The 25,175-nt window shown below is 41.7% G+C and overlaps 2 protein-coding genes across 6 annotated transcripts; one reads left to right on the plus strand and one right to left on the minus strand.

The window, feature by feature from the left end:
- The first annotated feature begins 1,149 nt into the window (after positions 1 to 1,149).
- Positions 1,150 to 11,971, plus strand: POGLUT2 (protein O-glucosyltransferase 2). Of its 2 annotated transcripts, none has more exons than XM_069007562.1 (10): positions 1,150 to 1,359; positions 3,447 to 3,652; positions 4,058 to 4,263; positions 5,028 to 5,105; positions 8,206 to 8,378; positions 9,349 to 9,586; positions 10,163 to 10,372; positions 10,729 to 10,818; positions 11,356 to 11,460; positions 11,714 to 11,971. In XM_069007562.1, exons 1-10 carry the CDS (start codon positions 1,187 to 1,189, stop codon positions 11,729 to 11,731), a joined length of 1,497 nt encoding a protein of 498 aa, XP_068863663.1. In that variant the 5' UTR covers positions 1,150 to 1,186; the 3' UTR covers positions 11,732 to 11,971. The 2 variants fall into 2 exon arrangements, with proteins under 2 accessions (XP_068863663.1, XP_068863673.1); XM_069007572.1 differs by having other exon boundaries at positions 1,152 to 1,359; positions 3,481 to 3,652.
- A 1,020-nt stretch (positions 11,972 to 12,991) lies between these two features.
- TEX30 (testis expressed 30) lies at positions 12,992 to 18,581 on the minus strand. Of its 4 annotated transcripts, none has more exons than XM_069007610.1 (5): positions 18,519 to 18,581; positions 17,277 to 17,507; positions 15,786 to 15,837; positions 14,525 to 14,733; positions 12,992 to 13,358 (listed from the first exon to the last, which is right to left on the minus strand). In XM_069007610.1, exons 1-5 carry the CDS (start codon positions 18,534 to 18,536, stop codon positions 13,185 to 13,187), a joined length of 684 nt encoding a protein of 227 aa, XP_068863711.1. In that variant the 5' UTR covers positions 18,537 to 18,581; the 3' UTR covers positions 12,992 to 13,184. The 4 variants fall into 4 exon arrangements, with proteins under 4 accessions (XP_068863711.1, XP_068863698.1, XP_068863688.1 ...); XM_069007597.1 differs by lacking the exon at positions 18,519 to 18,581 and adding an exon at positions 18,024 to 18,495 and having other exon boundaries at positions 14,525 to 14,652; XM_069007587.1 differs by lacking the exon at positions 18,519 to 18,581 and adding an exon at positions 18,024 to 18,494.
- Between the last annotated feature and the right edge of the window lie 6,594 nt (positions 18,582 to 25,175).

Genomic DNA, 25,175 nt, shown 5'->3' on the forward strand with positions numbered 1-25,175 from the left:
TTTTGGGATATAAGTTCTCCCATGAAGAGGCCTTAATTTTTGTGAAGTTTCTGTAGCTAAATGTTGACAAAGAAAAGCATTGGGGTATGTGTTTGTACAACCTACCTGAAAGGAGGTTGTAGTGAGGCGGGTGTTGGTTTTTCAAGTAGGTAAGCGATGAGAGGAAATGGCCTGAAGTTGCACCAGGGAAGGGTTTAGACTGGATTTTGGGAAAAATTTCTCCGCTGAAAGAGTTGTGAAGCAGTGGAACAGGCTGCCCAGGGAAGTGGTTGAGTCACCATCCCTGGAAGCATTTAAAAGATGTGTAGATGTGGTGCTCACGGACATGGTGGAGTCGGCAGTGCTAGGTTAACAGTTGGACCCCATACTCTTAGAGGTCTTTTCCAACCTAAATGATTCTGTATGTAGTTAAGAATAGCATTAGTGTTTGGGACTAGCTCTCTGCAATTGGAGGCTGGATTACTTGGCAGACAAAGGGCCATGGAATCACCAAAGGCCTGCGCTGGGTGATTGCCCTGGTGGCAGCAGGTGAGGTGCCCCTTCACCTCTGCTCCAGACATTCCAAGATCTGCACTACCGGCAGCCACACACCACAGAGTCACAAAACTTTTAGCGTTGGAAGGGACCTCGGGAGATCATCTAATCCGCCCCCCTGCCAAGGCCGGGTCACCTGGAGGCGGTGGCATGGGAACACAGTGGGTTTGGAATGTCTCCGGAGACGGAGACTCCACGGCCTCCATGAGCAGCCTGTTCCAAGGCTTTGCCACCCTCAGCGTAAAGAAGCTCTTCACCTTCAGCTGCTTTGAGGAGAATTTTGAAAAAACATTTTCCTGATTGTAAACTCCATTTCCCACCCTGACGTTTGGGAACGGAGTGAAGGGAGGCTGGTGGGCGGGGGGGCGAGGAACTTCAGCTCATGGCACGGGTTAAACAGCGGCGCAGAGATGTCCGGATGTGTAAATCAGGGCCGCGGGGAGAGCCAGCTGTCCTCGATGCTTCCCATGCTCCCGGTAATTCCCGGGGGTTCACCCCGCGCCTCCCAACCGGCCGGCGCCTCTCGGCAGCGCCGCCCCGCGATGCCGCTGCCCCGCCCCACGGAGCCGCGCCGGGGGCGGGACTGCCCGGCGGCGGGGGAGGGCGGGAGGTCGGTGCCGGCGGTGTCGGTCCGTCGGGGCCAGCGCTGCCGATGCGTGCGCTGTGGCCGCTGTGCCTCGCCCTGGGAGCCGCGGCGGCGGCCGCGGGCGGGGGCGGGCGGCCGAGCGCCGAGCGCAGCGCCGTGTGGGGGCCCGGGCTGCGCGCCGCGGCCGCGCTCCCCGCACGGTACTTCTACGTGCAGGCCGTGGACGCCGAAGGGCTGAGGTGAGGGCGGCGGCGGCTTTTCGGGGAGATTGTGGGCAGGGTCAAACCGAGAGGATTGCGATTTTCTTGTTGAAAGGGCAGGCTAAAAGCTCCCTACGTGACTCTTTCTGTATATCACTTGGCAAGAGCTTATTAATCTTTTCAAGGAGTATCAAATAACGGCGCGAGGGGATGAGATAAGAGGATGAAAATGTTCAGCAGCAAAACATACGTGTTAGTCAGTGGAAAAATTCATTATTTATTCTCCTTTGTCAAAACTTTAGCAGTGACTAATACATTTAATTTGTTAGGCTCAGGCAGCCTGCTGCTTTCCACTGTTAGGAGCAGTCGTATTTCTCCTACATGCCGAGGTGCAAGATTAGTAGAATAATTTAGGAATTACTCCATAGGCCAGTAGGTAAACTTCATAGGAATGAAGTAGGACGAGGAGCAATGGCCATAAACCAAAATACAAGAAATTTCACCTCACCATGAGGAAAAACTTTCCTCTGAGGGTGGCAGAGCACTGGAACAGGCTGCCCAGGGAGGCTGTGGAGTTTCCCTCTCTGGAGACATTGCAAACCCTCCTGGACACGTTCCTGTGTCACCTGCTGCAGGTGACCCTGCCTTGGCAGGGGGATTGGACTAGATGATCTGCAGTGGTCCTTTCCAACCCTAACAACTCTGATTCTGTGATTTTCAGAGGATGCTCATTGCTTTCCATTCCTGTAGGAAAACTGGTCATACAGCCTAGGTAGGAGCTCAGAATGCTCCATCAAGGTCATCCAGATTAGGTGTGCCATGGCTTGTGTGAGTACGGAAGCTGCCAGTTCAGCTTAATTCGGGTAGTAAATATTTCTTGCATTTAATTGAACTGGCAGCTCTCGAGTATGTCTGGACTCGAGTAAGTTTTAGGAAAGGTGACCAGGATCTTGGGCTGTAAACCCCTAATTCGGCTACTCCCACCACCTTTCTCTATCCCAGGCTCTCCTTAAATACTTGGGACTATATTTAAAGAGATGGAAGAAAGGTGGAAAGAAGTTGTCAGCATTTTGACCACACCAACTTTGTTAATACCTCAGTGATATGTGATAAATTCATGATTATTCAGATTATTTTATTTGCTTTTATGGAAGTTTTTCTATGTTTGGTGTATGGTGAATTTTACCAAAATATCTCATTTGCACACTGAATTATCTGATCCCTCTATAATGTTTTTCCCTGCTTTTTTTCCCCTTATAAGCTACCATAATGATTAAGAAGTTTAACTTTGTTCTTTATTTCCTTAAATAATACCTGGAAAATAAGGTAATCTGAAAACATTTTGCTTCTCAATGTAAAATAATAGACTTACTAACCTGCTAAAATGAAAGTTGCTCTAGTATTTTTTTTAATAGAATTGTAGAATGGTTTGGGTTGGAAGAGACTTTTAAAGATCATCTCATTCCAACCCCCTTGCCATGGGCAGGGACAACTTCCAGTAGTCCAGGTTGCTCAAAGCTTTGTCCAGCTTGACCCTGAACAGTTCTACTGATGGTGCATGCACAAGTTCTCTGGGCAACCTGTTTCTGTGTCTCACCACCTTCATTGTAAATGATTTCTTACTTATATCTAACCAAATCTACCCTTTTTCACTTTAAAACCATTGCCCTTGTTCTGTCCCTACAGGAAAGGACACGAAGATATATCCACCAAGATCCATTTATCTGCATGCTCTCTACCTTCCCATCATTTTACACTTGAGCTGCTACCAATCAAAAGCTGTGCTGGCTTTTTAAAGGTGCTTTGTTCCCTTATAGTCAAAGACTGTATTTCCAGTAGGGCACCAAGTGTAGGGTGCCAAGTGAATTTTGGAGCTGCGCTCATGGCTGATTGGAACCTTTTTGATATCTAATGCTTCTAATGGCATGAGACTTTTTAGGTAGCCTACCAAAATTCTCTTTGGAAAAATCACACCTTGATTGTGAACATTAGCATGTGTTTGTAGGGGCCTAACGTGGTTCAGAGAAGTCACTGGAAATCTGTTGGCCTGCAGAGGAATGGACCAGACTAAGAAATCTTATATATGTTTCCTTTGTTTATTATGTTCCCACTTATTCTCTGGGTAGGTTCACTTCATCACCAGGTGAAAATGCATTCCAGGTGAAGATCACTGCTCCTGAAGAACAGTTCACTCGTGTTGGTGTGCAAGTATTGGACAGGAAAGATGGTTCCTTCCTCGTGAGATACAGGATGTATGCAAGCTACAAAAGCCTGAGGATAGAAGTCAAAACTGGAGATAAGCATGTTGCAAAGTCTCCATACATTTTAAAAGGTAAGAGGCACCTCTACACACAGGTTTCCTACCATGGCTCACAAAGTGTGTCCCAGAATGTCTTCTACTACAAGCATAGGATTCTTTGGGACCTCAGTGCTTCTCTGGACTATCAAATCCCGTTGGAATTACGGATTCATTGTATGTGTCCTACGCATAGTATTCAAAATAATAAAAGGAAGCAAATGCTGTGAAGCTGTTGCCTAATAAATACATGTGGGGTCTCACACAGAAGTTGATGTAGGTTGACATGACTCCATTAGAGTTAAAAAAATTTTCAGAGATGTCCATTTAGAGTTGCTGAAGTTTTGGCCCTAAGCAATGAATGTTCAGTGTCTGACCCTCTTCTGTGATCTCAAAAGCTCAATATTATGACTTATTAAATAATAATTGTGTTCCCAATAGGACCTGTTTACCATGAAAACTGTGACTGCCCTCAGGAGGAGAGCAGTGCGTGGCTGGAAGAGATGAACTGCCCTCAAACCATTCCACAGATTCAGAGAGACCTAGCAAATTTTCCCACTGTTGACCCAGATAAGATTGCAAAAGAAATTCCACAGAGGTTTGGACAAAGACAGAGTTTGTGTCACTACACCATCAAAGACAATGAGGTATGGAATGGGTTGATCTGAAGTCCATATGGGAATTTGGTGGCAAGCCATGTTAACTGGGCAGTTCGTCTGTTCCCAGTTGTGAATGCTTCTTGTAGTCTGTTCTTTAAGAACAAGACTTTGCTTGCTTCTCTGTCCTTGACTACTTTGCAGTTTGTGTATGAGCTCAGCAATATCTGTCCTGCTTTGTAAGTGCTTTTTTATCCATGTAACAGCTGAAACACAGTGAAAGCAAATTACTTTCCAGCCAATCAATATAAGTACTGGGCACGCACCCAAGACTCCTAAATGCTAATTCAGTTTCCCGTTCTCTGAGCAGTACTGCTGTGAGGTGTCATGATCATCTAATTTGAAGTGCATCAATAAATTACATCATGCATAATTCTGAGGTAAAGAAATACCATTTTTAGCTGCACTGAGGATCAGAGCTACAGTTCTTTATTACAAAGCTGTACTTACTTCAGTGGAGTTTTATACAGAAATTAGAAGAATGGAACACCACAGAAATAAGCAACAGTTTCTGTTTCCATGAAACAGACCTCAAACATTTGCAAAAGCAAGCAAAGCTTGTAATTTTTAATTTTTATTATTTTATTTTATTTATTTATCACTTTTCTGTGATTTCTGTTGCTTCCCAGCTGATTCATAAATCTATACAGCCATACAATCTGTCTGATGAGTTACTAAGCGATTAAAAGAGCTCTGAATTGTGCCAGCCGTTCTCTGGAATGAAATCACCCAGTAAAACCTTTGTTTATTTTCAGGTTTATATAAAGACATATGGGGAACATGTTGGCTTCAGAATTTTCATGGATGCCATACTGCTTTCTTTGACAAGAAAAGTGAGTACATCTGTACAGCCACTTATTCTGCATGTCCGAATTTATAGAAGCCTGGGCTTAAATACACTTCAGTATATTTGTTGCTGTTTCTGTTAAAAAACTCTTACTTGTTGATTAATTATGGAAAGGTCATGGATTTTCCTTAAGTTTGAAGCTGTCATGTTCTAGAATGCCATCTGATTGGAGTATCACAAAAGTTAATTGAATAGCAGGCTTTTATAGGTGATTTTGATAAGCCAGGACAAGGTGTATTGTTTGTTTTGGTTTTTTTTCTGCAGACTAAATAAATCATCCTGTAACATATTATAGAAAATTCTGTCTCTGCAAGTACATTTTACAGGATGGCTTAAAAAAATAGGGAACGTATGTTGTTCTCCATTAAATTCCACTGAGAAGGAGTAACAAAACCCCAGCAGGTGGTGTGGGGGGAAACTCCTTTGATGTACAAGAAAAAAGCGGCACACAGACTCTTTCCTAGGGAAATGCTGAAAAAACCCTGACATTATGTACACAGTGACAGAATATAGCTGGGCTGAAGTTTCAGCACACACAAATATGTCATTTTTACATAAAAAGAATAGTAAGAGAAATAAGAAGGATAGCCAAGTTAATATCTATTTTGACTGTAAAAAGACAAAGTGTTTTTTCTTTTAAAAAGAGGAGAAATAAGAGAGAGGAACTACTGCAGTATGGAGTTCTTCACCTAAAAAGCTTTCTTAAAAAATTAATAAAAACAAACACATTATTTATAAGTAGCTGAAAGATAAGGTATTGGTATGAAACAACATGGATTTATCATAAAATATGCCACAGTAGTAAAATTCCTTTTTATAACAAGGTAATACATTTCTATTATGATGTCAAGTATCTTTATTTTAGGCTTTTGGGGCTAAGTTTCAAAAGCTTTTCACAAACAAGGTAAAAAACTCTGCACAGAAGAAACTAATGTAATCTGCTTGGAAGGACTTACTTAAATAATAGTTGCCAATGCTTCCAGAGACATGAAAGGTGTCATAAAAATATTCTTCAGAGATTTATTGTAGGTTCAGTCACCATTTGATAACTAGTTGTATTTTGACTGAATGATGGACTAGAGAATACACTTATTGAATTTTCAGATAACAAAAATGAAAGAACCTTCAAGCACCTCATGTTACAGCATCATAATTTTAAATTTTCTTAACAAGAGAAATTTATGGAAAAATAGATAAAAATTAAGTGACAAAAGCAGGATAATACACAAATGCTGGAGAAGTGATATAGTTATGGCAGCTGTTTAAAACAGGGAGTGAGCGGTTATTTTCTGCAGAAAAGTGTGAAGGTTACAGTGTCACTGGTGTACTGTGACTCAGCAGTGGCACACTGCTGCAAAAAGCTAAACACAAGTTAACATAACACGTGAAAGAAATGTCAAGTAACCTTTCCACTATCCTCAGGATTAGTAATGGATCAGTTATGCTACTCTGTCTGCCTTTGGGTGTCACACTTTAAGGATTGCTCAATTGCTAACGTTGCTGAACTAATATGGCACAGGAAAATGGGACAGGTGACTAAATGTACAAATGAACATAAGTGGGGTTTCTTTCATCTGACATTGTCTAAGGGAGGACATGATGTCTAAGGAAAGACATAAATGTAGCCTGCAATTTTCTAAAAGATTGTTCTCTGGAAGATGGAAGTAAACTGTTCTTGGTGTCAGTAGTGTTGGACAAGAAATAATGGAGTTAAATTGCATCTAAGGACTTCAGACTAAACGTCAAAGAAGGATTGCTAACTCCAAAACCAGAAGCTGTGTACAGATCTAGAAAACACAGTTTGTCTCAGTCCCGTTAAATACTTCAAGAAATTCTATTAGGACAGTGTCACTGAGTGACAGTAGATGGTTGGAGAAGAAGATTTAAGCTGCTGAGTGATTCTGCCGCTGAGATGTGTAGAAAATACAATTTGTAGGGGTTTATGCCCATTACAACCATTAGATGGCACTGTAGTAATGAAGCTTAGTGCTGAGCATTAGACTGGTGTGGCAAACACACTGAAAAGAAGGTAGTATCTTCCACTATTTAGAAGAATGTTTGATATTTGGCAAATTATTAATTTATTTTGCTTTGAAAGAGGTAACTGAGGGGGATGTATTGGAGATGTATATTTTTAAAAATGAAATGAAGAGAGTGAGCTATGACATTGGATCTGCACTGACCTTTTATGTGCCTTCAGGGTTCTGTAAAACTCAGCCATATGTCATGTTTTTTCTTTTGCTCTCCAAACGGAACTGTCCCACCATTTTCAGTGTCTCCTCACAAGGCAGCTGGTCCTTTCTTTGGAAAACTACAAAGCTGCCTTTCTTTGTACCTTTTTTTACTTCACCTGAACATACTCAAACCACACACAGTGCTTAATATAGGGGCATTAATGCCTTAATATAGGCATTACAGTTTCATATAGCAGCAAAATTATGCCCTCTGTCCTGCTTCCTGGCCATCGACAGTATTTTGCTTGCTTTTTGGCTGCGACGGTGATTTCAGGTATGGTTCTACACTACCAAATATTTTAAATAAGTGATGATGTTATGCTTAATAATTAACCAGAGTGCTGACTAGATGTGGTCTTCCCATCATGGCTGTTTATTTCTGTTTCTTCTCTTCTGTTGGATTTAGGCATCCTGCAGACATAGGGTGAATCAGATCACTGATGTGACAGAAAACTGATTTACCACCCAGCAGCAATTTTCCATATAGTAACAAGGTGATCCAACTTACCTTAGAGCTATACAGTTGCTGACTAGGTCCCAGTGCTAGCCTGATAAAATGATTGTGTGGTCAGTCATGTAAAGTATAACAGGAAACCATCCTCTAAAAAGGGTGCTCCTATGCCTTATGTGACTTTTTACAAATCTTTTTTAAAAAAATACTATTTTGTAGGCTTTGCTCTATGGTCTCAGTACTTCTAACAGGTTTCTAAACTTCAGTGATTTATTACAGGTACATTAAGTATATTAGACACCTGGCTATTTTTTCCTCTTAGATTGTTTAAAAAATGCGCAATGCCAGCAGAATACTGTTCTGTGTTAAACTGCATTTGTACCTACTTTGTTTCTGTTCAGGTGAAAATGCCAGATGTAGAATTTTTTGTAAATTTGGGGGACTGGCCTCTGGAGAAAAGGAAGCCCCCACAGAACTTGCACCCGATTTTCTCATGGTGTGGGTCCAGTGAGTCAAAAGACATTGTCATGCCAACATATGACTTAACAGACTCAGTTTTGGAGACTATGGGACGGTAAGAAATGGCTTAAACTCTTCACAAAATTCACAGTGAATGATCTTCCATAGAGATCTGTGACTTAACAGTATATTAACTGTTTTCATTTACTCATTGAGACACTGGCACCCTAGGTTACTGCCTAGGTAGGCAGTAACTGTGTAATCAATATATTGACATTATACTTCACTGTTTCATTTCAAAAATCTAAATTTATCCAAACATGGTCAAGTCACTGAAAATAGCACTTAAAAGTGTTTCAAGGCTAGGCATTTGATTTGTTTGCTTTGTTTCTCCCCCCATGAACTTGTTGACAACTGGCCAGGTGTCTTTCTTTCCTGATTTTGCTAGAATCCTGTTTTTGTGCACCTTTCATATCCCAACATAGCTAGAATTCTTGTACTAGGAGCTACCATCTCCCACCTTGATTATTGACCATAACTAGCCTTGGCAACTGCTCTGTTCTGTCTTGAAACACTACAAAGATAGCCTCTAAGGGGGATCTTTGTAATCCATCTTGAACTTGTTTATCATTTCACTGCATTTAGTTCAGGTTCCATTTTTTTTTATCAAGACTTTTTCTAAATTTGCTATCCCTTGCCCTCTCAGTTTATGTGTTTTAATTTCTCAACATTTTAAAGGACGTTCAGTATGTTGTATTAAGCAAGATACATTATCCTGCATCACCTTCACCTGTCTGGCAACCATATCCACTTTTACCTACTTTTTTCCATGACAGCTGACAGGTACTCTTTCTACATGCCATGTTGTTGAACTGATGCTGTCATGCCACATGCCTATGAACTTAACATTCATTATCTGTTTCTATTGCTGCAAATGACTTTTACAGTAACACAGCGTGGTGTGCTCATGACTTACCTTCATCTTTGCTCTTTGTCTGTGGGTACTGTGAACTTGTTTAAGTAATTGCACTTTAAAAATTAGTTTCCAGTAGGCTTCACTATTAAATCACTTCTTTCTCCTGCAGAGTCAGTCTGGATATGATGTCAGTCCAGGCAAACACTGGCCCATTGTGGGAAGACAAGAATACCACAGCCTTCTGGAGAGGACGTGACAGCCGCAAAGAGAGGCTTGAGCTTGTAAAACTCAGCAGGAGATATCCAGAGATCATAGATGCTGCTTTCACAAACTTTTTTTTCTTTAAACATGATGAAAGCCTCTATGGCCCTATTGTTAAGCACATTTCGTTTTTTGATTTTTTTAAGGTAAGCTGCTAATAATTTTTCATAGAACTCAGTTCTCACTGTTTCCCATTATCAAATAACTTAGTTTGTATTATTGATAATAAAGTGATTTTTAGTTTTTCAGGACACCACCAGTAACAAGCATGACTAGACATACCTCCAGTGGGATTAACTGCTATGTAGCTCTTACACTCAGGATAATAATGTCTGACTTACACCTAAAGGTTCTGTAGAACCTTGTGTAATCTATGTAACTTCAAGTTCCTTTTTATTTCTTTTTCCTGATTCAGCGATCAGGACTACTAACATAACTAACATAGTGGGAAAATCAGTGGATGAAGTGGCACATCTACCCTCACATCCGAGGATGAGCGCCTAAGAATTCCCGGAGAACTTAATTGATGAAGCTCTGTGTACCCTGCACTGTGACGAATTCCAAAGTAGATAATAAAAGCTTCTTAGACATTGATGCTTGCCTAGCCAGTCCTACATGTCTCAATATCGGCAAGTCAGTAACACCAGTGCCCTCAGAATATAACCTAACCCAGCCACTGGCATCTTGTGGTTTTTAATAACTTCTGGTCCTTTTCTTTCCAGTATAAATACCAAATTAATATTGATGGCACAGTGGCAGCATACAGATTGCCTTATCTACTAGCAGGAAACAGTGTGGTGCTAAAGCAAGACTCCATCTACTATGAGCACTTTTATAATGAGCTGCAGCCGTGGAAACATTACATCCCATTTAAAAGTGACCTGAGTGATCTGCTAGAAAAATTACAGTGGGCAAAAGATCATGATGAAGAGGTAAAATATGTCTTTAGAAGTACTCACTGATGTTTCTAGAAGAGGAAAAAATTGCATTTCTTTAAAACAAAGCAAAAAAATATTAGAAGGACTTGAAAATTATTTTCATCAACTCTACAAACAGGGAAAACGCTTAAAAATGCATAATACTGTCCTTAATTTGAAATCAAATTGAACTTCAGGAAAAAAAAGAGTATTTTCATAACAATGCCTTAACGTTTAAAAAGAATGTTTTATTTGAGTTATTCTAAACTGTCAACATCATACGTAACTCCCCCATCAACAGTAGCACCCTGAAATAAATACTAGCTCTGGGCAATAAAAGCAATAAACCACACTTTCATTTTCTTCAACAGGCAAAAAATATTGCAAAATCTGGACAAGAATTTGCAAGAAACAATCTCATGGGAGACCACATTTTTTGTTACTATTTCAAACTTTTCCAGGTCAGTATATTTTTAATGGCTACTGGCACAAAAATAGAAATCACACAGCGAGAATTCAGGGCAACAGAGCTGCTGGAAGTTGGCCAGTCTTGAACTTGAAGCCACGAAGCAAGCAGCAGCAATTAAAATCTTCCTTTGGTTTGCAAACATTCTATTCAATTATATCCTATGAAACCCCTTAAGACTACGCCAGCTCTTTGAGAGGCAGTCAGATCCCATAAATCTTGATCTAATCTGCCAGTATATGTTGCCCACAATGATCAAAGAATTCCACATCAGACACACACCCTGTGAACCACAGCTGAAAATATCTGTGCATTAGCACCGAGATACCAAACTCCAGGGAGGCACCCAAAGGGGCTCCCGTCTGCAGCTGAGTGTCTGCTCACCCTGTCTGTGACAGAGTCTGCAGGAACACATTGTGTAGCCCCAGAGTTGTTACAGAATGGCTCACCTGAGTTGCTGCAGTATTGGCAACCAGATGTACAATCTAAAAAAATTTATGATTTAATGATACCTTCCTTTTTTTAAAACTAGGAATATGCCAGCTTGCAAGTGAGTGAACCAAAAATCAGAGATGGGATGGAGAAGGTGCAGCAGCCTGATGATGACCTTTTCCCATGCACTTGCCACCGAAAAAAGGTACAGAACATGCAGAGTTAAATGTAAAGTGCTGGGTGTCTTCTGTTCCTATTCAGCCCCGCTGGAGCAGGGCTGCTCAGTGCCCCACAGTATCAGTTATCAGGCCAGGCCATTAACACCTATCGAACTTAGAAACACTTCTTGATGCATTTGCAGGACTAGACAGTGAAAAATTAAGCTTCCAGTTAACTGAACCATGTTTCTTCTTTCTTGACTTTCTTTCTTAACTTTCTTTATTCTTTCTTTCTTGCAGGCCAAAGATGAACTCTGACAGAAGTAAATAATTTTTTTCAAAATTTACATACATTCAGACTGTCTTCTTAGAGAAAGAAGAAGAATCTGGATTAGTATGCCCATGGGTAATGTCAGTGGGTATTTTAAAGTTTACCATTTCATGATCTACATATGGAAGAAAACAAAGGCCCCCTGATTTCCTTTTTATCATGCAGTGGTGGCATGTTCAAACACATTTTTATAATTTCTTTTTTAAATAAAAACCATGTTTGTAACAGTCATGTGTTCCTGTCCTGAGTTACCTTAGAAATGCAGATACTTTTTACTCATGCTTGTTTATAGTCAGTCTTTTCACTAGCAGAAAAGGGCAGACAAGAATTGTACATCTTCCCCCCTACTCATCTATCGATCCATCCATCCAAAGGCATCTTTTTCAGACCAAACTTTGTTCCTTCAGAGACAATCTCAAAGACAGTGCTGTGGGGTTCGTAATAAATCCTGTTAACCTGAAGGAAAACCACAATTCCAATATTGCTGTAAGCCTGGTTATACCAACAGGTTACTCACAGCCCATAATGAAAAAGGCTGTAGCTGCCAGTACCTACAAAGTGTTTCATCTACTCTCCAGTGTCAGAGCTCGGACAGGGACCTGAGTTCCTCCTGCTAATGGGTAATGACGTGCAGACCCTGGCCTGCCTCTTCGGAGCCCTCAGGATAGAAGCCTTGTGTGGTATGTCACAATGGATGCAGAACTGCTTCCTGCTCCAGGAGTTCCTCCATCACTAAACACAATTCGTCTTCTATGAGTTTTTATTTATCAGAGGGGCCTCCTTTACACAAAGGACATTGCTGAAGGGGACTTCTCAAAACCGTGAACAAAACCATATTCTTTGCTCCACGTGCCCAGCTGTGCCTGCATTACCTCCTCCTTCCCACACAGGCAGAATCTGGCTCCCTAAGGTGGCAGACACTGTAAACGACCAGAGATTCCTCTCCCTGCCTCACTGGTTTTGAAGCACCTGGGAGTGCCAGCATACAGCACCAAGGCAGAGTAGGCTCGCCAGTCTCAGGGGAGGTGCTGGCAGAACCCTACAAATAAGTAAGTTTTAATTGCAAGCGAGTGCAGCATCAGTAATATACTTGGAAATTGAAGACCCTTAAAGATACATTGTCCAATTAGATTTTTTCCAGTATATTACTTCAAATATTAGTCACAAGCATTACTTAATCCTCTGCATCCCCAAGTGTTGTATATGGTTATTTGCACAGAAACACAGAGAACAATGCTGCCATGATATATTTTCTGTTATTTCAAGAAGTTCTTTATTGTTTTGCGTAATTTTTTTCATTCATACAAAGCTTTATTTGCACTTGCACTTAGACCTCTGAAAAGATCAGTTTTAAAAAATATATGCCTCTCAAAAAAAACAAACCCCTTATTGGTCACATTTAGGAAAAACTAAATGAAGATACTGCTTGAACACTGCAAATTATTTGTGCTCCAGTTGAACATTCTCTCTAAGCCAAGAAAAAACTTGCGCATTTATTTCTTCCATGACATCTTCTGTTGTTCGTCCTTTGACTGCCATCCCATGGTTTGCTTTATCAATCCAATGGATTTTTTTAGGGGCTTTCATTTTGCTCACCACACCTTCTAGCAATTGCTATGGAGAAAATAAGAATGCAGATATTAGAGAATCAGCTGCTACAAGCTCTGAAACTCCTAGATGTCTCTTGCTTTGCCTGTGTAATGCATAATAGGCAGCTGCTAAAATCCAAATGGATCTGTGTGCACATGAAAAACACCTTGAAAGGAAAATGGGATATATTATCTATCCAGGATATAAATACTGGGATCTGCTCAAAGCTTCACCCTCACTCAAACAGAGAATAGCAGAAAATTAGAACTTCAAAACCTGCACAGGCCTGCACAACCCTGTGCAGGCACCCTCCCCATACTGACAAAGGAGTCCATTTTTACCGTCAGAAGGTAGTGCTGGCAATAAAAACACAGAACTGAAGAAAGATTTGTCTACAGAGGCCAAGTAGCAGTGTAATTCCTTAGGGACTGGCTTTGACACTGTTGAAGTTTCTCAGCAAACAGATCTAAGAACCAGCTCACGAAGTTGAAGATTCCCCCATTAAGAGGGCACTCCAAGGATCTGCTGGTTGCTAGCCTGACTTATTTTAGCAACAACTCCTCACAAAAGCACTATGACTCCTTAGAAACTGTCCAAGCATGAAAAATGCCAATTGCACATAGCCCCAAATTCAAGCTGACCTGTTCAAGAACAACAGATACCTGTTTGCAAGAAAACAAGGCAGAAAAGCAGTATCCCTGCCTGCCTCTGCACACTTGCTCTTCATCTCTGCAAAAATATCACTTTCTACCACAGAAGCCTGGCTTGTGGGTAGAACTGCTTTGCTAGAAGAATTTGCCATGGCAATGTGACCAGTGTGAAATTGGTGGCACAGCACAGGTTTTGTAACTTGAAATGGTTAAAACAAAATAGTAAATAACTCACTCCTTCCATAGCCCACTTTTAATTTGTGCAATCCTATTGAAACTATTTAAATCAGTGGTATTTCAGTGGCCCAAAGATGAGCATGCTAAAGTGGAAGATCAAGCATGATCATCCATTAAGTTTTAAGCAGCAAAAGAAAGCACTGCCAGGCTTCCTTGTGTCTGATGAAGTTTCCTACCCACGGCTTCCTTCAGAAGACACCTGTTCAGGGAAGGCTGTTAATCAGGTGAAATACAGACATCACTGAGGCTCATTGCTGCTCCTCCAGACTGCCCTGTCATGGCAGGATTTACAAGGGTACTCACTTTTTCACACATCTCGTCTGCTGATCCTGAGACAAACAGCACTGGACACCTGGTAAGTAATAAATCTTCATCCCGGAGCTTGGACTGCAGTTTGGGTCGATGCAATGGGTAAGATAAACACACGAGACCTTGAATGAAACCATCATCATCATCATCCTGGCTCAGCTGACGTACCACAGAGGCAGCAGCTCGTGAGCCCATGGAACGGCCTTTCTCCCACGCAGAAATAAAGAAAAAAAGTATTATCTGCTGTCACCTCATCTGCATTCTGGTTTAGTACACAACTCCCAAAACCAATCCAACTGAGTGTATTTCAGTGGTATGAAATGCTAGGGATGTTCTACTCCATGAAAAACATTAATCCTAATTTCAACATTTTCTGCTGAGATATTTGTCTAGTTATAACATTTACACCCCTGTTTAAAAAAGAAGGGAAAAAGAAAGAAAATATAAATGGATAGGGATCCTTTGCAATACTGAAAGGAACAACAGCCCATCCTGGGGGCAAGGGAAGAGAGGGACTGGTACTATGCTCCAGAGCCTGGAAATTTGAGGTAGCCATGATACTATCTTGACCATTCAACCTCAATTTGCTCAAATTCAAAACAAAATTCTGTGCTCAATGTCACTTTGCTCACAAAACAAATCCAGCAAGTGTTTATGTACACCTTGAACTTCAGCCTAAAAGTAAAAGTAGAAGGGAGAAAAAAAAGTGTGAGCTTGTAACATGAGGTCAGTCAGTGACAGCAAGGGAGTATCAAAGTATCTCCTCAAAGAGGAGGCATATGAACTGACAGTGCACTGTAATTGAGTGTTACAAGTGGCTGATTCTTATAGCAGCACTGATCTGGTTTCACTTAGAGAAAATTTAGAATTTCCCCTACTAAGATATTCCTAATCTATTCCCCTTTTCACATAACAGCAGACTTTTTTTATCTGCCACTAGGTTTTAATTACCAAAACCTGTTTTGGGAAAACTGTTTTCCATTTACTAGTAATCAGAATTCTTCAAGACCTGCAGTTAAAAAGTACACATGGATAATCAGAAAACTCATGTCCTGTAATTTGTGACAAGGAAGTTTTCTCCCAAAGTACCTGGAAAATACAATCTATTGCTCTTCCCTCCTTTGCAGCAAGATCTATGGTATCATAAGGAGGGCTCATTCACTTCTCACCAAAGTGGGACAGACTTGGAATACTTACAGATTGCTATTATTAGAGACAGTAAGAGACAGAAAATTATTGATAATAGAAACAATACCTGCAAGGAAAACACCAGAAAGTTTATAATCATCAGAAATTTTCAAGTATTCCTAAAGAAATGAGAGAAAGAAAAGCATTACAAGTCAGAATTAAGATAGCTGGGAAGCTGGGGATCTCTTCTGTTTGTAGCTACTAAACACAAAATGGGACGCTCTTTCAGCACTGCAGATTAAACAAAGAACAGACACATACAAGGCGCTCTTTTGGGTTTTATCACATAAATGGTTTCATAACATTTTGCAGCAACAACATAATTTCACATTAGCTCTCAGCGAGTCTGAAATATCAGATGCCCTCTCAAGTTACCAACACATAAGTGATTACTATGTATCAACTTAGTGGTAGTAGCAGAACCCATGCACGCTCTTGGCCCATCAAAAGGCAAAGCAGGTTAGCAAAAATGCCCTTCATTGGGGTTATGTATTTCCAATTAAAAGTTTGTGACATGATCAGTTAAGCCCAACAGAAAAGATAAAATTCAGCAACATTTTTTCAGGTTTTAGGAGATAACTAATCAGATGCTACCTTAGCAGATGCCTTCAAATTACCTTTACACAGCAGCATGTTAACATAAATGCATTAAAGAAATTATGCATCTTTAAAAAAGAATGGAGATCCACATTTAAGACAGCAAAGTCTGATTTCAAATTAATGTACATATAATCACAATGACATCATACAAAATTCCTTTAGAACTGGACTTTGTTCTGCTATAAAAATGCCTCATGCTCGATGCAAAGTGCCTCCTATGTCCCAGTAAAAGTCCCTAGATAATCAGGAAAAAAATTCCACTCCGTCCAACATGCTCCTGATCAGGGAGATAATCTTAAACTGATGCTCTCGCAACAAAAGGCTGCTCATTTTAGCAAAACCTAGGTACATAAGGACAGCCTTAATAAGGTAGCAAGAGAAAGAGATAAACAGATGCAGATAGCACTTTAAACTGATTTTGGAATCAAAGGTTACATACGTTCTAAGGCTCTCATATGCTAGTCCCAATCTCTCTTGCTTCAAATCCTGCTGTGACCCAGTCCCCTACTCTTTCCCAAAAGTCTATTTCTCCCAGCTGCCAACCCTTTAAGATCCAGCACAATTCTCAGATCAACTTCCTTCTATCAAAACTGCTTCCAAAGCTGTCTCTTCATCTCCCTTCCCTTACCAAGCCCTCCCAGATCACCACGCTCGCTTCCATCCTAAATTGTTCCATTTTTTTGCAAGCTGTAAGTTTTCCTATTAAACACCCTTGCTTTTTGTCAAGCTTTTCTTTCTCCCTGAACTCAAACCTGCACACTTGTGGCAGCTGTTCCAGCTGTTGCCCATCTAAGAATTGCTTCCGCTGTTTCTGTTCACACACAGTGCTCCATTTAGCTAAACATTGGTTCTAATTTTCCCCACTGTTGCTTGACTAATCTCTGGCTGTAATTTAAGAAACGTGGAAGACAGCACCCATCGATCTAAGATTTGCTCTAAGAATTTGGTCACTCCTTACCACAACTGTTTTGAAAGCCTTAGTCCTGTAAGCAACATTAAGGCCTTTACAAGTAAACCGCAGGCACAGAACTCCATGGGATGCAAGATAGTCTGCCAAGGACACTAACTGAGGGAAGTTCATATCTCCTCCAGCTCCATGAGTAAGAATCACTCCATACGTTGGTTTCTTCTCTGGGACAGAAAAGATAGCATCAAGGTATTTGTTTCCAAAAGGTATTTTCACTTGAACCTAGAAATGAAACAAAACCCAATATTACTTTAAAAAAAAAAAAAAAAAGAAAAAGAAAAAGCAGACAATTAAGAAATGAACCAAAATTGCAAGCCTGTTATTATTTCTTCTGTTTAAGAGTACTAAACGAGTAACTGCACCTCTGGTTCAAAGATTTTCCATGCAATAATGCACAAGTCACTTTATGACTCCACACCTTATGTTCTGCATTAGAAAATGAACCATACCTATCTTCAAAGAATAAACTGAAATTATTCTGACCGTCTCTATATTTCTATGTGTAGCTTTTCCAGACCTAACTAGCTGCCTAAACCACAAGACTACGTGACATTAAGACACAGCCTAGCAAACGTTTTGAAATTACTCTGTGGTAGCCACTGAGCGAAGCAGCAGCCTGCACAGAGGCAAGGACTGACCCTCCCCCAGGGCCAGGAGACAGCACAGACAAAGCCAGCTCCAGGGAGACAGAGGGCCTCCATCGGCAGACAGCTGGAGGAGCGGGTCCAGACACAAGACCTGCTGATGTTCTGCGGAATGAACGGCGACTGGGCAGCACACGTGCCCCTGTGGTGGCTTCTGAGAGCAAAAAGGACCGCCCGGGGCTGGGATGGAGCACACTTCAGCCACTGCTGTCTCCCGAAGGCGGTCCTTGCAGCGCTCCGAGAGGAGCTGCCCAGGCCGAGGCAGGTGCTCAGCGGCCCTGCCGAGCTGCCGCTTCCAGCCGGGGAGGGGATGGCAGATGCCGGACAAGGGCACGGCACAGGACACGCGGGACGGCCGGACGCCTGCACACGGAGACGGGCACAGCTGCAGCTGCCCACCAGCCATGGATGCACCGCTCCCGGGAAGGCAGAGGCGGCAGCGCACCCAGCCCGCCCGCCCTGCCCAGCTCCAGAGCCTCCTCAGAGGGGAAGGGTGGGCTGCAGGAGCCCACACATCCCCACGGACGCCAGGCGCAGGGAGCCAGCAGCGCCCGCTGGCACAGCCCACTGGAAGCGGCCGCGGCCATACCTCGGCCTGCCCGCTCATCCCGCCGTGACGTCACGTGAGTGACAGCCCCCCGCGCCAGTCACGCCCCGGGGCCCGGCTGCTGCGCCGCTGATTGGTCAGAGCCGGGCGTGGCCCCGCCCCCGGAGGCGGGGACCGGCAGCGGCCTGGGCGGGGGCCCGGGAGTTTTGGATGGAGCACGGTGAGGCCGTGTTAAATAAATAAAACCCCCGTAAATAAATAAAGCCCCACGTGAATTGTTTTTATTCACCTGTGTGTACAAAAGCCCCATGGGCTGCTAAGTGGTAATTCGGAACAATTTAAGCCAATTGCTTAGGGAGTGCTCAGAAAGTCAGGTTCTTACTGACTTCAAGAATTACAGATGTGATGCTTATGATAAGTTACAGAATCACAGAATCATTTAGGTTGGAAATGACCTCTGAGACCATCGAGTCCAGCCTATGACTGAACACCACCATGTCAACAAGACCTTGGCACTGAGTGCTACATCCAGTCATTTCTTGAACACCTTCCAGGGATGGCAACTCCACCGCCTTCCTTGGGCGGTGTTTCTAAACATTGCAATGTTTAGAAACCCTTCCCATGAAGATATTACTCCTGATGTCCAACCTGAACCTCCCCTGGCACTGCTTGAGACCATATTCTCTTGTCCTGTCCCCTGCTGCCTGGGAGAAGAGGCCACCCCCCACCTGGCTACAGCCTCCTGCCAGGTGGTTGTAGAGAGTGATAAGGTGTCCTCTGAGCCTTCTGTTCTCCCCACCAGCTCCCTCAGCTGCTTCTCATAAGACCTGTGCTCCACACGCTTCACCAGCTCCATTGCCCTTCTCTGGACTTGCTCAAGTGCCTCAGTGTCTGTGTGGAAGTAAGGAGCCCAAAACTGGACACTGGATTCAGGGTGTGGACTCAGCAGTGCTAAGTACAGAGGGAAGGGCTGGATGTCCAGAGTGACATCAGGTAATTCTTTTTGGCAGCTGTCAGCACACTGGATCTCTGTGACATTGACAAACAGGGGCGAGACACTCAATGGCTGGTTTTCTAGGTACCAGCACACATCTGTCCCCTGGGCTGTGCTCTGTTGTACAGTAAATAACCTACTGTGTTCAAACGCAGCCCTAAACTGGTGGAAGACAGCACCAACAGTGTACAACAGGGCTTGCAGTATTTGTATATTGAGTATTTCATAAGCCAATAAAACCTCCGAAATCCTCTATTGCAAGGTATTTAGTCAGAGCTCATGTTTTCTTACAGTATCAGTGTATAAAGCTCACTCATATCAATTAGGGTGCCCTATTACTTAGCTGATTGAAGGTGTCATCACGAAACAGAACTTTGTTTTTCATATGTTCACCTGCTGGAAAATAAGTGCACTCTGGCTTGTGCGCTCAGTGTCTCACTGTCAGCCTGCCAGCTGGACATTAGCACACACAGGGATGGAAATATTGCAGCCCTCTGAGAAGTGAACCTGGCAGGGTAGCTCAGGTTCTGAGCTGCTGTCTCAGTGACCATCCTGCTGCCTCAAGGCCAATTCCCACCAGGCATTATCATAATAAGTGTGGAAGACAGAAGTGGAGAACCTGGGAGATTTACAGGCAGATTTATTTAACTGAATTTTACCTTGCCTAAAAGATGTCAAGCTAAAGTGAGATGCAGAATCATAAAGCTGAGTGAAAGCCACTGGCACAGCCTGCACAAGTTGTGCACCTTCTGTTGGGAGCTGAACCACAGACAGTGTCCAGGCAGCTGCTCCTGGAGCCATAGCTCACATTTGGGGAGTCCAGCAGACTAGGAAAAAGTCAGATTAATTTATCTTGATTGGAGATCACACTATTCTGATTAGTACTTAACACCAGTTAAGCCTTTGTAAATGAGATACTTGGCAGAAGTGGGCTGAGAAGATTTGCTGTCCCAAAGTAGTTACAACCTCAATTTAGAAAACAGGCATGCAAGAGGAAGGTTAAGGAAAACTTCATATTATTTTTCTGGTTTTTTTCATCACTGCTTTCTTTCCTATACCTAATGGATGTTTATGTGCTCTGGTATAATTTATATTTTTGGTGCTGTTTTGCTCCTTTCTTGGTCTGCTTTTTGCATTCTCTTTCTTTTTAATTTTTCCTCCCTCTTCAGTCCACCTGCTATATTTGTCCTGCTTTGCACACATACTGTCTCCAGAGCAGTCCTTGAGGAACAGGTATCCCATTAAATTTACCCATGTGTAACCCCTTCCCACTGGAAAACTACTTTCTTATGCTTTCTGCATTCAGCAAGCTGCTACTGGCTTACTTCCTATTTTCTCTGTTCATTTTCTTGGCCCCAAACTCCTTTCAACACTTAAAGCTCTTCTGTGCATAAGCAGAGTTTTTAAGGCAGGGTAGCTAATACCCAGAGAACTGCAAATGCCAGGCTGGATGGGGCCCTGAGCAACCTGGTCTGGTGGAAGGTGTCTCTCCTCATGGCAGAAGGGTTGGAACTAGATGATCCTTAAGGTCCATTCCAACCCAAACCATTCTATGATTCTATGATGAAATGAATGTGTGAGGAAGGAGAGAGACTGTCATTCTTTAATCCTCTGGTCCATGGCAGTAGGATTGGAGCAGTTATTACTGCCAGTATTTTTGCTATACTTTTCCTGCTGTAAGTTTCCTTCTAGAAGATAATGACCCCAAGTGTTGCTAATATGTGAGAGGCTAGGAAATCGAGATATAAATACATATATTAGATTCCAACTCATGGGCAAATTATTTATGATGGATAAACTCTGGGTTTTATTCCGTTCTACATATCTAATGAAATACATTAATTAATATGCAAATTAATTGCTTTTTTTATTTTGGCATCATAAGGCAATTCTCATACCAAACTATTCCAAATTAGGCCTTTCTGGGTTTAGGGGACATTTAAGAATATTTTTGTTGATTTTCAAGTGTGCTGAGTAACTCTTCTGAAATCCAGTTATATTCCCTGCCAGGAGTATTGAAAATCCTTAGGCTTTTTCTTACACACTTAAATATGAATTAATATTCTAAGTTAAAGCTCCCCCCAAAAAACTCAATCATGAATCTTTTCTGAACTTCTGAATTAATCTTTTTAATTTAACATCTAAGAAAACATGGTTTCTTAGGAGCATGGCATGGTTTCATAACTTTAACCTTACATCACTCCTGGAAATAGAAGTTTATTCTGGAGACAATATACAGTGCATAATAATCTAAGTCTGTCACCAAATATGAAAATCGTTGAAGGCATGTGATTTGCCATTTCTCAATGGGAATATGTGTTGAGTGTTACAATAACCTATGCGCTGCTGTAAGCACCTCTGACAGATTTGATATGCCAAAGGCAGCTGGGTTTGAAGAAACAGTGGCTGTTTATCAAAGAATGACATTATCCCCAGTCTAAACTTGGACCTGATAACTTTCAGTAGCACATCAGACAATCCCTGTTCTTTTCTTTGGATTATAAATACAGCATTTCATACCAGAGACTTAGATTAACACACAATGGAAACAACAGAGATGACCTTTTGCATTAATCTTTTGTTGGAATAGATTTATTCAGAGGAATGCATAAAAGCAATTTTAAAAGTATAAAAACATATGGTGGGAGGGGGTTCTGTATTTCAGTGCAAAATAAATAGTGGCTTAAGGACATTGGGATCACAAACATTTTTTCTTTTCTTAAAGTTTTTTAATAGAAGACCCTAAAAAGTTTTTGTTTGTTTGTTTTAGGCTGGAGACACACATTTGTTCTAAAAGTTCAACTCTCCCTCTAAATTACAAACTTGACTTTTGAGCAAGAACCTTCTTTTTTTTTTCCTGAGGATGTGGATACACACCAGCACGTGGACATGCTGTGTTCACAGGTATCAAAAGTAACTTAACTAATTTTATGAAAGTGATTAGCAAGCTATTACCTGATTTGCCAGTATAGTTTCCTGTGTTTAAAAGTGGTGATATCCATAACACTGCTTAGTTTTTAAATATTGCATCATACTGCTTGAGGGTCTGAAGCAGTTCTGAGGTCCTCTATGAAAGAGGAATTGATGGGCAGGCCATAAGCAGAACCACTATAACCTGCAGAAAAATACAGGACTTTAGCATGGCGTGTGTGAATCCCCATGTCTCCATGGTGATCTGGAGAACTTGGTCACTGGCAGACTTTCTCCTGTGAAGGGTGAAGGGTGAAGGAGTAAGCCCACCTGTTTTTAGTCTATTCAAATTGTAGTGTATCAGTAACATGCTTACATAGTAAACGTGCTACTGATATGCAGTATATAATATATAATAAATATATAACGTGTGTATGCTAGACACCTATTTTTATGAAATTATGCCCTGTACAGAGACTGGTTCCTTTTGTAGCATTATATTGGTCACAAACTCTGGGAGCACAGATAACATCACATGGCAAATGTGCAGTGCATAAAAGCTTCTCTGTGCACGAGACTCTCTGGGAACATTTCTGGCTTTGTAGTTGTGGTGCTAAATAGAAGTTCTGTACTTTAATTAAGGAAGGTGTCATCATGAAACTTGCTTCTTCATGGCACATTTGGATGCTATACATTTCTCAGAGTCTTTGTTAGGGATTTTTAATTCCCTCATTGTTCTTGATAAATGCAACCACTTTGTTTTACAGTGGCAGCTGTTAAAGTTCTTGAGTGTGCTGGGACTGCACGGGGCACTACTGGCAGGAGGTTGCTCTAGTTATTCTCTCCCCTTGGCTGGCGGTGGACTGATCTGGCCAGGAGCCAGTGGAACAAACCTTTCTGCTCTCACTGCTGCAAGGAAAGAATTAATATTTTTGGCATGTTCATACAATCTTTGAATGCTGAGCTCAATTCCATGTATGTTTTCCTTCTGAAGTTTCACTCTGTTTCTATCTGTTGCTTTTTAAAAGATTAGCATGGTTAGGGATGGTAAAGAACATTATTGCTGCTGCTAGGGTTACTTTTGCTGTGAACACTGTGTTAAGATTTGAGTCTCTAACATTTAATACTCAGTTCAAAAATCGGTTACCTTCTGCAGTTGGGTCATCAATCATCCAAATAAGTTACTTATCTGGAGTTTATTGATAGTTATAATTATAAACATAATGCTATGGCCCCTAAATATGGGCACTCTGTACATTTTGCATCTTGCTGCAAGATCCTAGGCCATTTTCACGTCCGTTAATATGATTATTATGAGATGCAGAAAGTGACACTGCACTTCTCTTTGCCTTAAATTCACACATAGGTTCACAGAAATTAGAAAATTAGGCCCTTTGTTTATTCATAAGTTGTCAGAATGAGTAACTGCAGAGGCTCTGCAGATGTATGTTATACCTTCCTCAATTATCATTCCTCTAGGTCACTTCTTTCATTTAGGCAGACAGAATCACAGAACCACAGAATCATTTAGGCTGGAAATGATCTTTGAGACCATTGAGTCCAACCTTTGGCTGTACACCACCAAGTCAACTAGACCATGGCACTGAGTGCTACATCCACTTGAAGAATTTCAGGGATGATGACTCCACCACCTACCTGAGCAGCCCATCCCAATGCTTAACCACCCTTTCAGTGAAGAATTCTTCCAGATGTCCAACCTGAACCTCCCCTAGTGCAACTTGAGGCTGTGCCCTCTCATCCTGTCTCTGGTTGCCTGGGAGACCAATCCCCACCTGCCCACAGCCTCCTGTCAGGTGGTTGTAGAGAGCAAGAAGGTCTCCCCTGAACCTCCTTCTCTCCAGGCTAAACAACCCCAGCTCTCTCAGCTGCTCCTCATAAGACTAACTTCTGATGTTTCTAACTCTCTTTTCCAAAGCATTCCAGGAATTCCTTTTAGTCTCACATCACCTGTATAGTTAAGAAGTGTATTATCTACTCTGGAGTCCAAGATATTTCTAAACATAGTGAGTTCAAGAAAAGAGTGCAAGGAACTCCCTCTGATTTATTCTTCTGTTCCAACAGAATATCAATCTCAGTTGCATTACTCAGAAGTGTTTTCTGGCTTTGCATGTGTGCTCTTGAAAATTAATTTATGCTATGACTCTCTAGTCTGATAGAAAGAAGCAGTGGCAAAGTTTAATAAAGTCAACATCTATTGCTGTTCACAAAATCTACTGCACTGGGGTAGGAGGAGAAATAATTTGGTTTCACACAATTTATCAAATCCATTGTCAGTAGATTTCAGAGAGTGTGTATTTGCTTAGTGCCTAGAAGTCAAACTGAAAGGTCTAATTATTACCTTCTTATTTTCCTCTTTTATATTACACACTGTCATAAACTTACATTTTTAACAGGATCTAGTTTGCTACCAGCTATATGCTTTTGGCTATAAACATCTGTACTCATATACATGCACACCAGAATTGTTAGCAAGCAAAGAAATGAGCCTGAAGACTGACACATGTGGCTGTGGGGGGCCCCAGGCAGAATTTTTAAAGAACTGGTATTTCCAGAGCAGTCTTCTAGTTCATAGTGTGTTCATAGGACAGTTCATACATCCTCTAGCTGTGCTCAGCGAGTCTTAGGTGGAGGAATGCTTGCAAGGCTGCCACCAACTATTTTAAATCCTCCTGGTGTCATGCAAGTCTGCACTCAGTGCTCAGCCAGCTAGTGAATTCATCTCAGTTCCTGTGCTCCATGCATCAGTGCTTGCAGTTGTTAGCATCTTAATGCAC

The sequence above is a fragment of the Aphelocoma coerulescens genome, chromosome 1, assembly GCF_041296385.1.
Source record: "Aphelocoma coerulescens isolate FSJ_1873_10779 chromosome 1, UR_Acoe_1.0, whole genome shotgun sequence".
Taxonomy (NCBI): domain Eukaryota; kingdom Metazoa; phylum Chordata; class Aves; order Passeriformes; family Corvidae; genus Aphelocoma; species Aphelocoma coerulescens.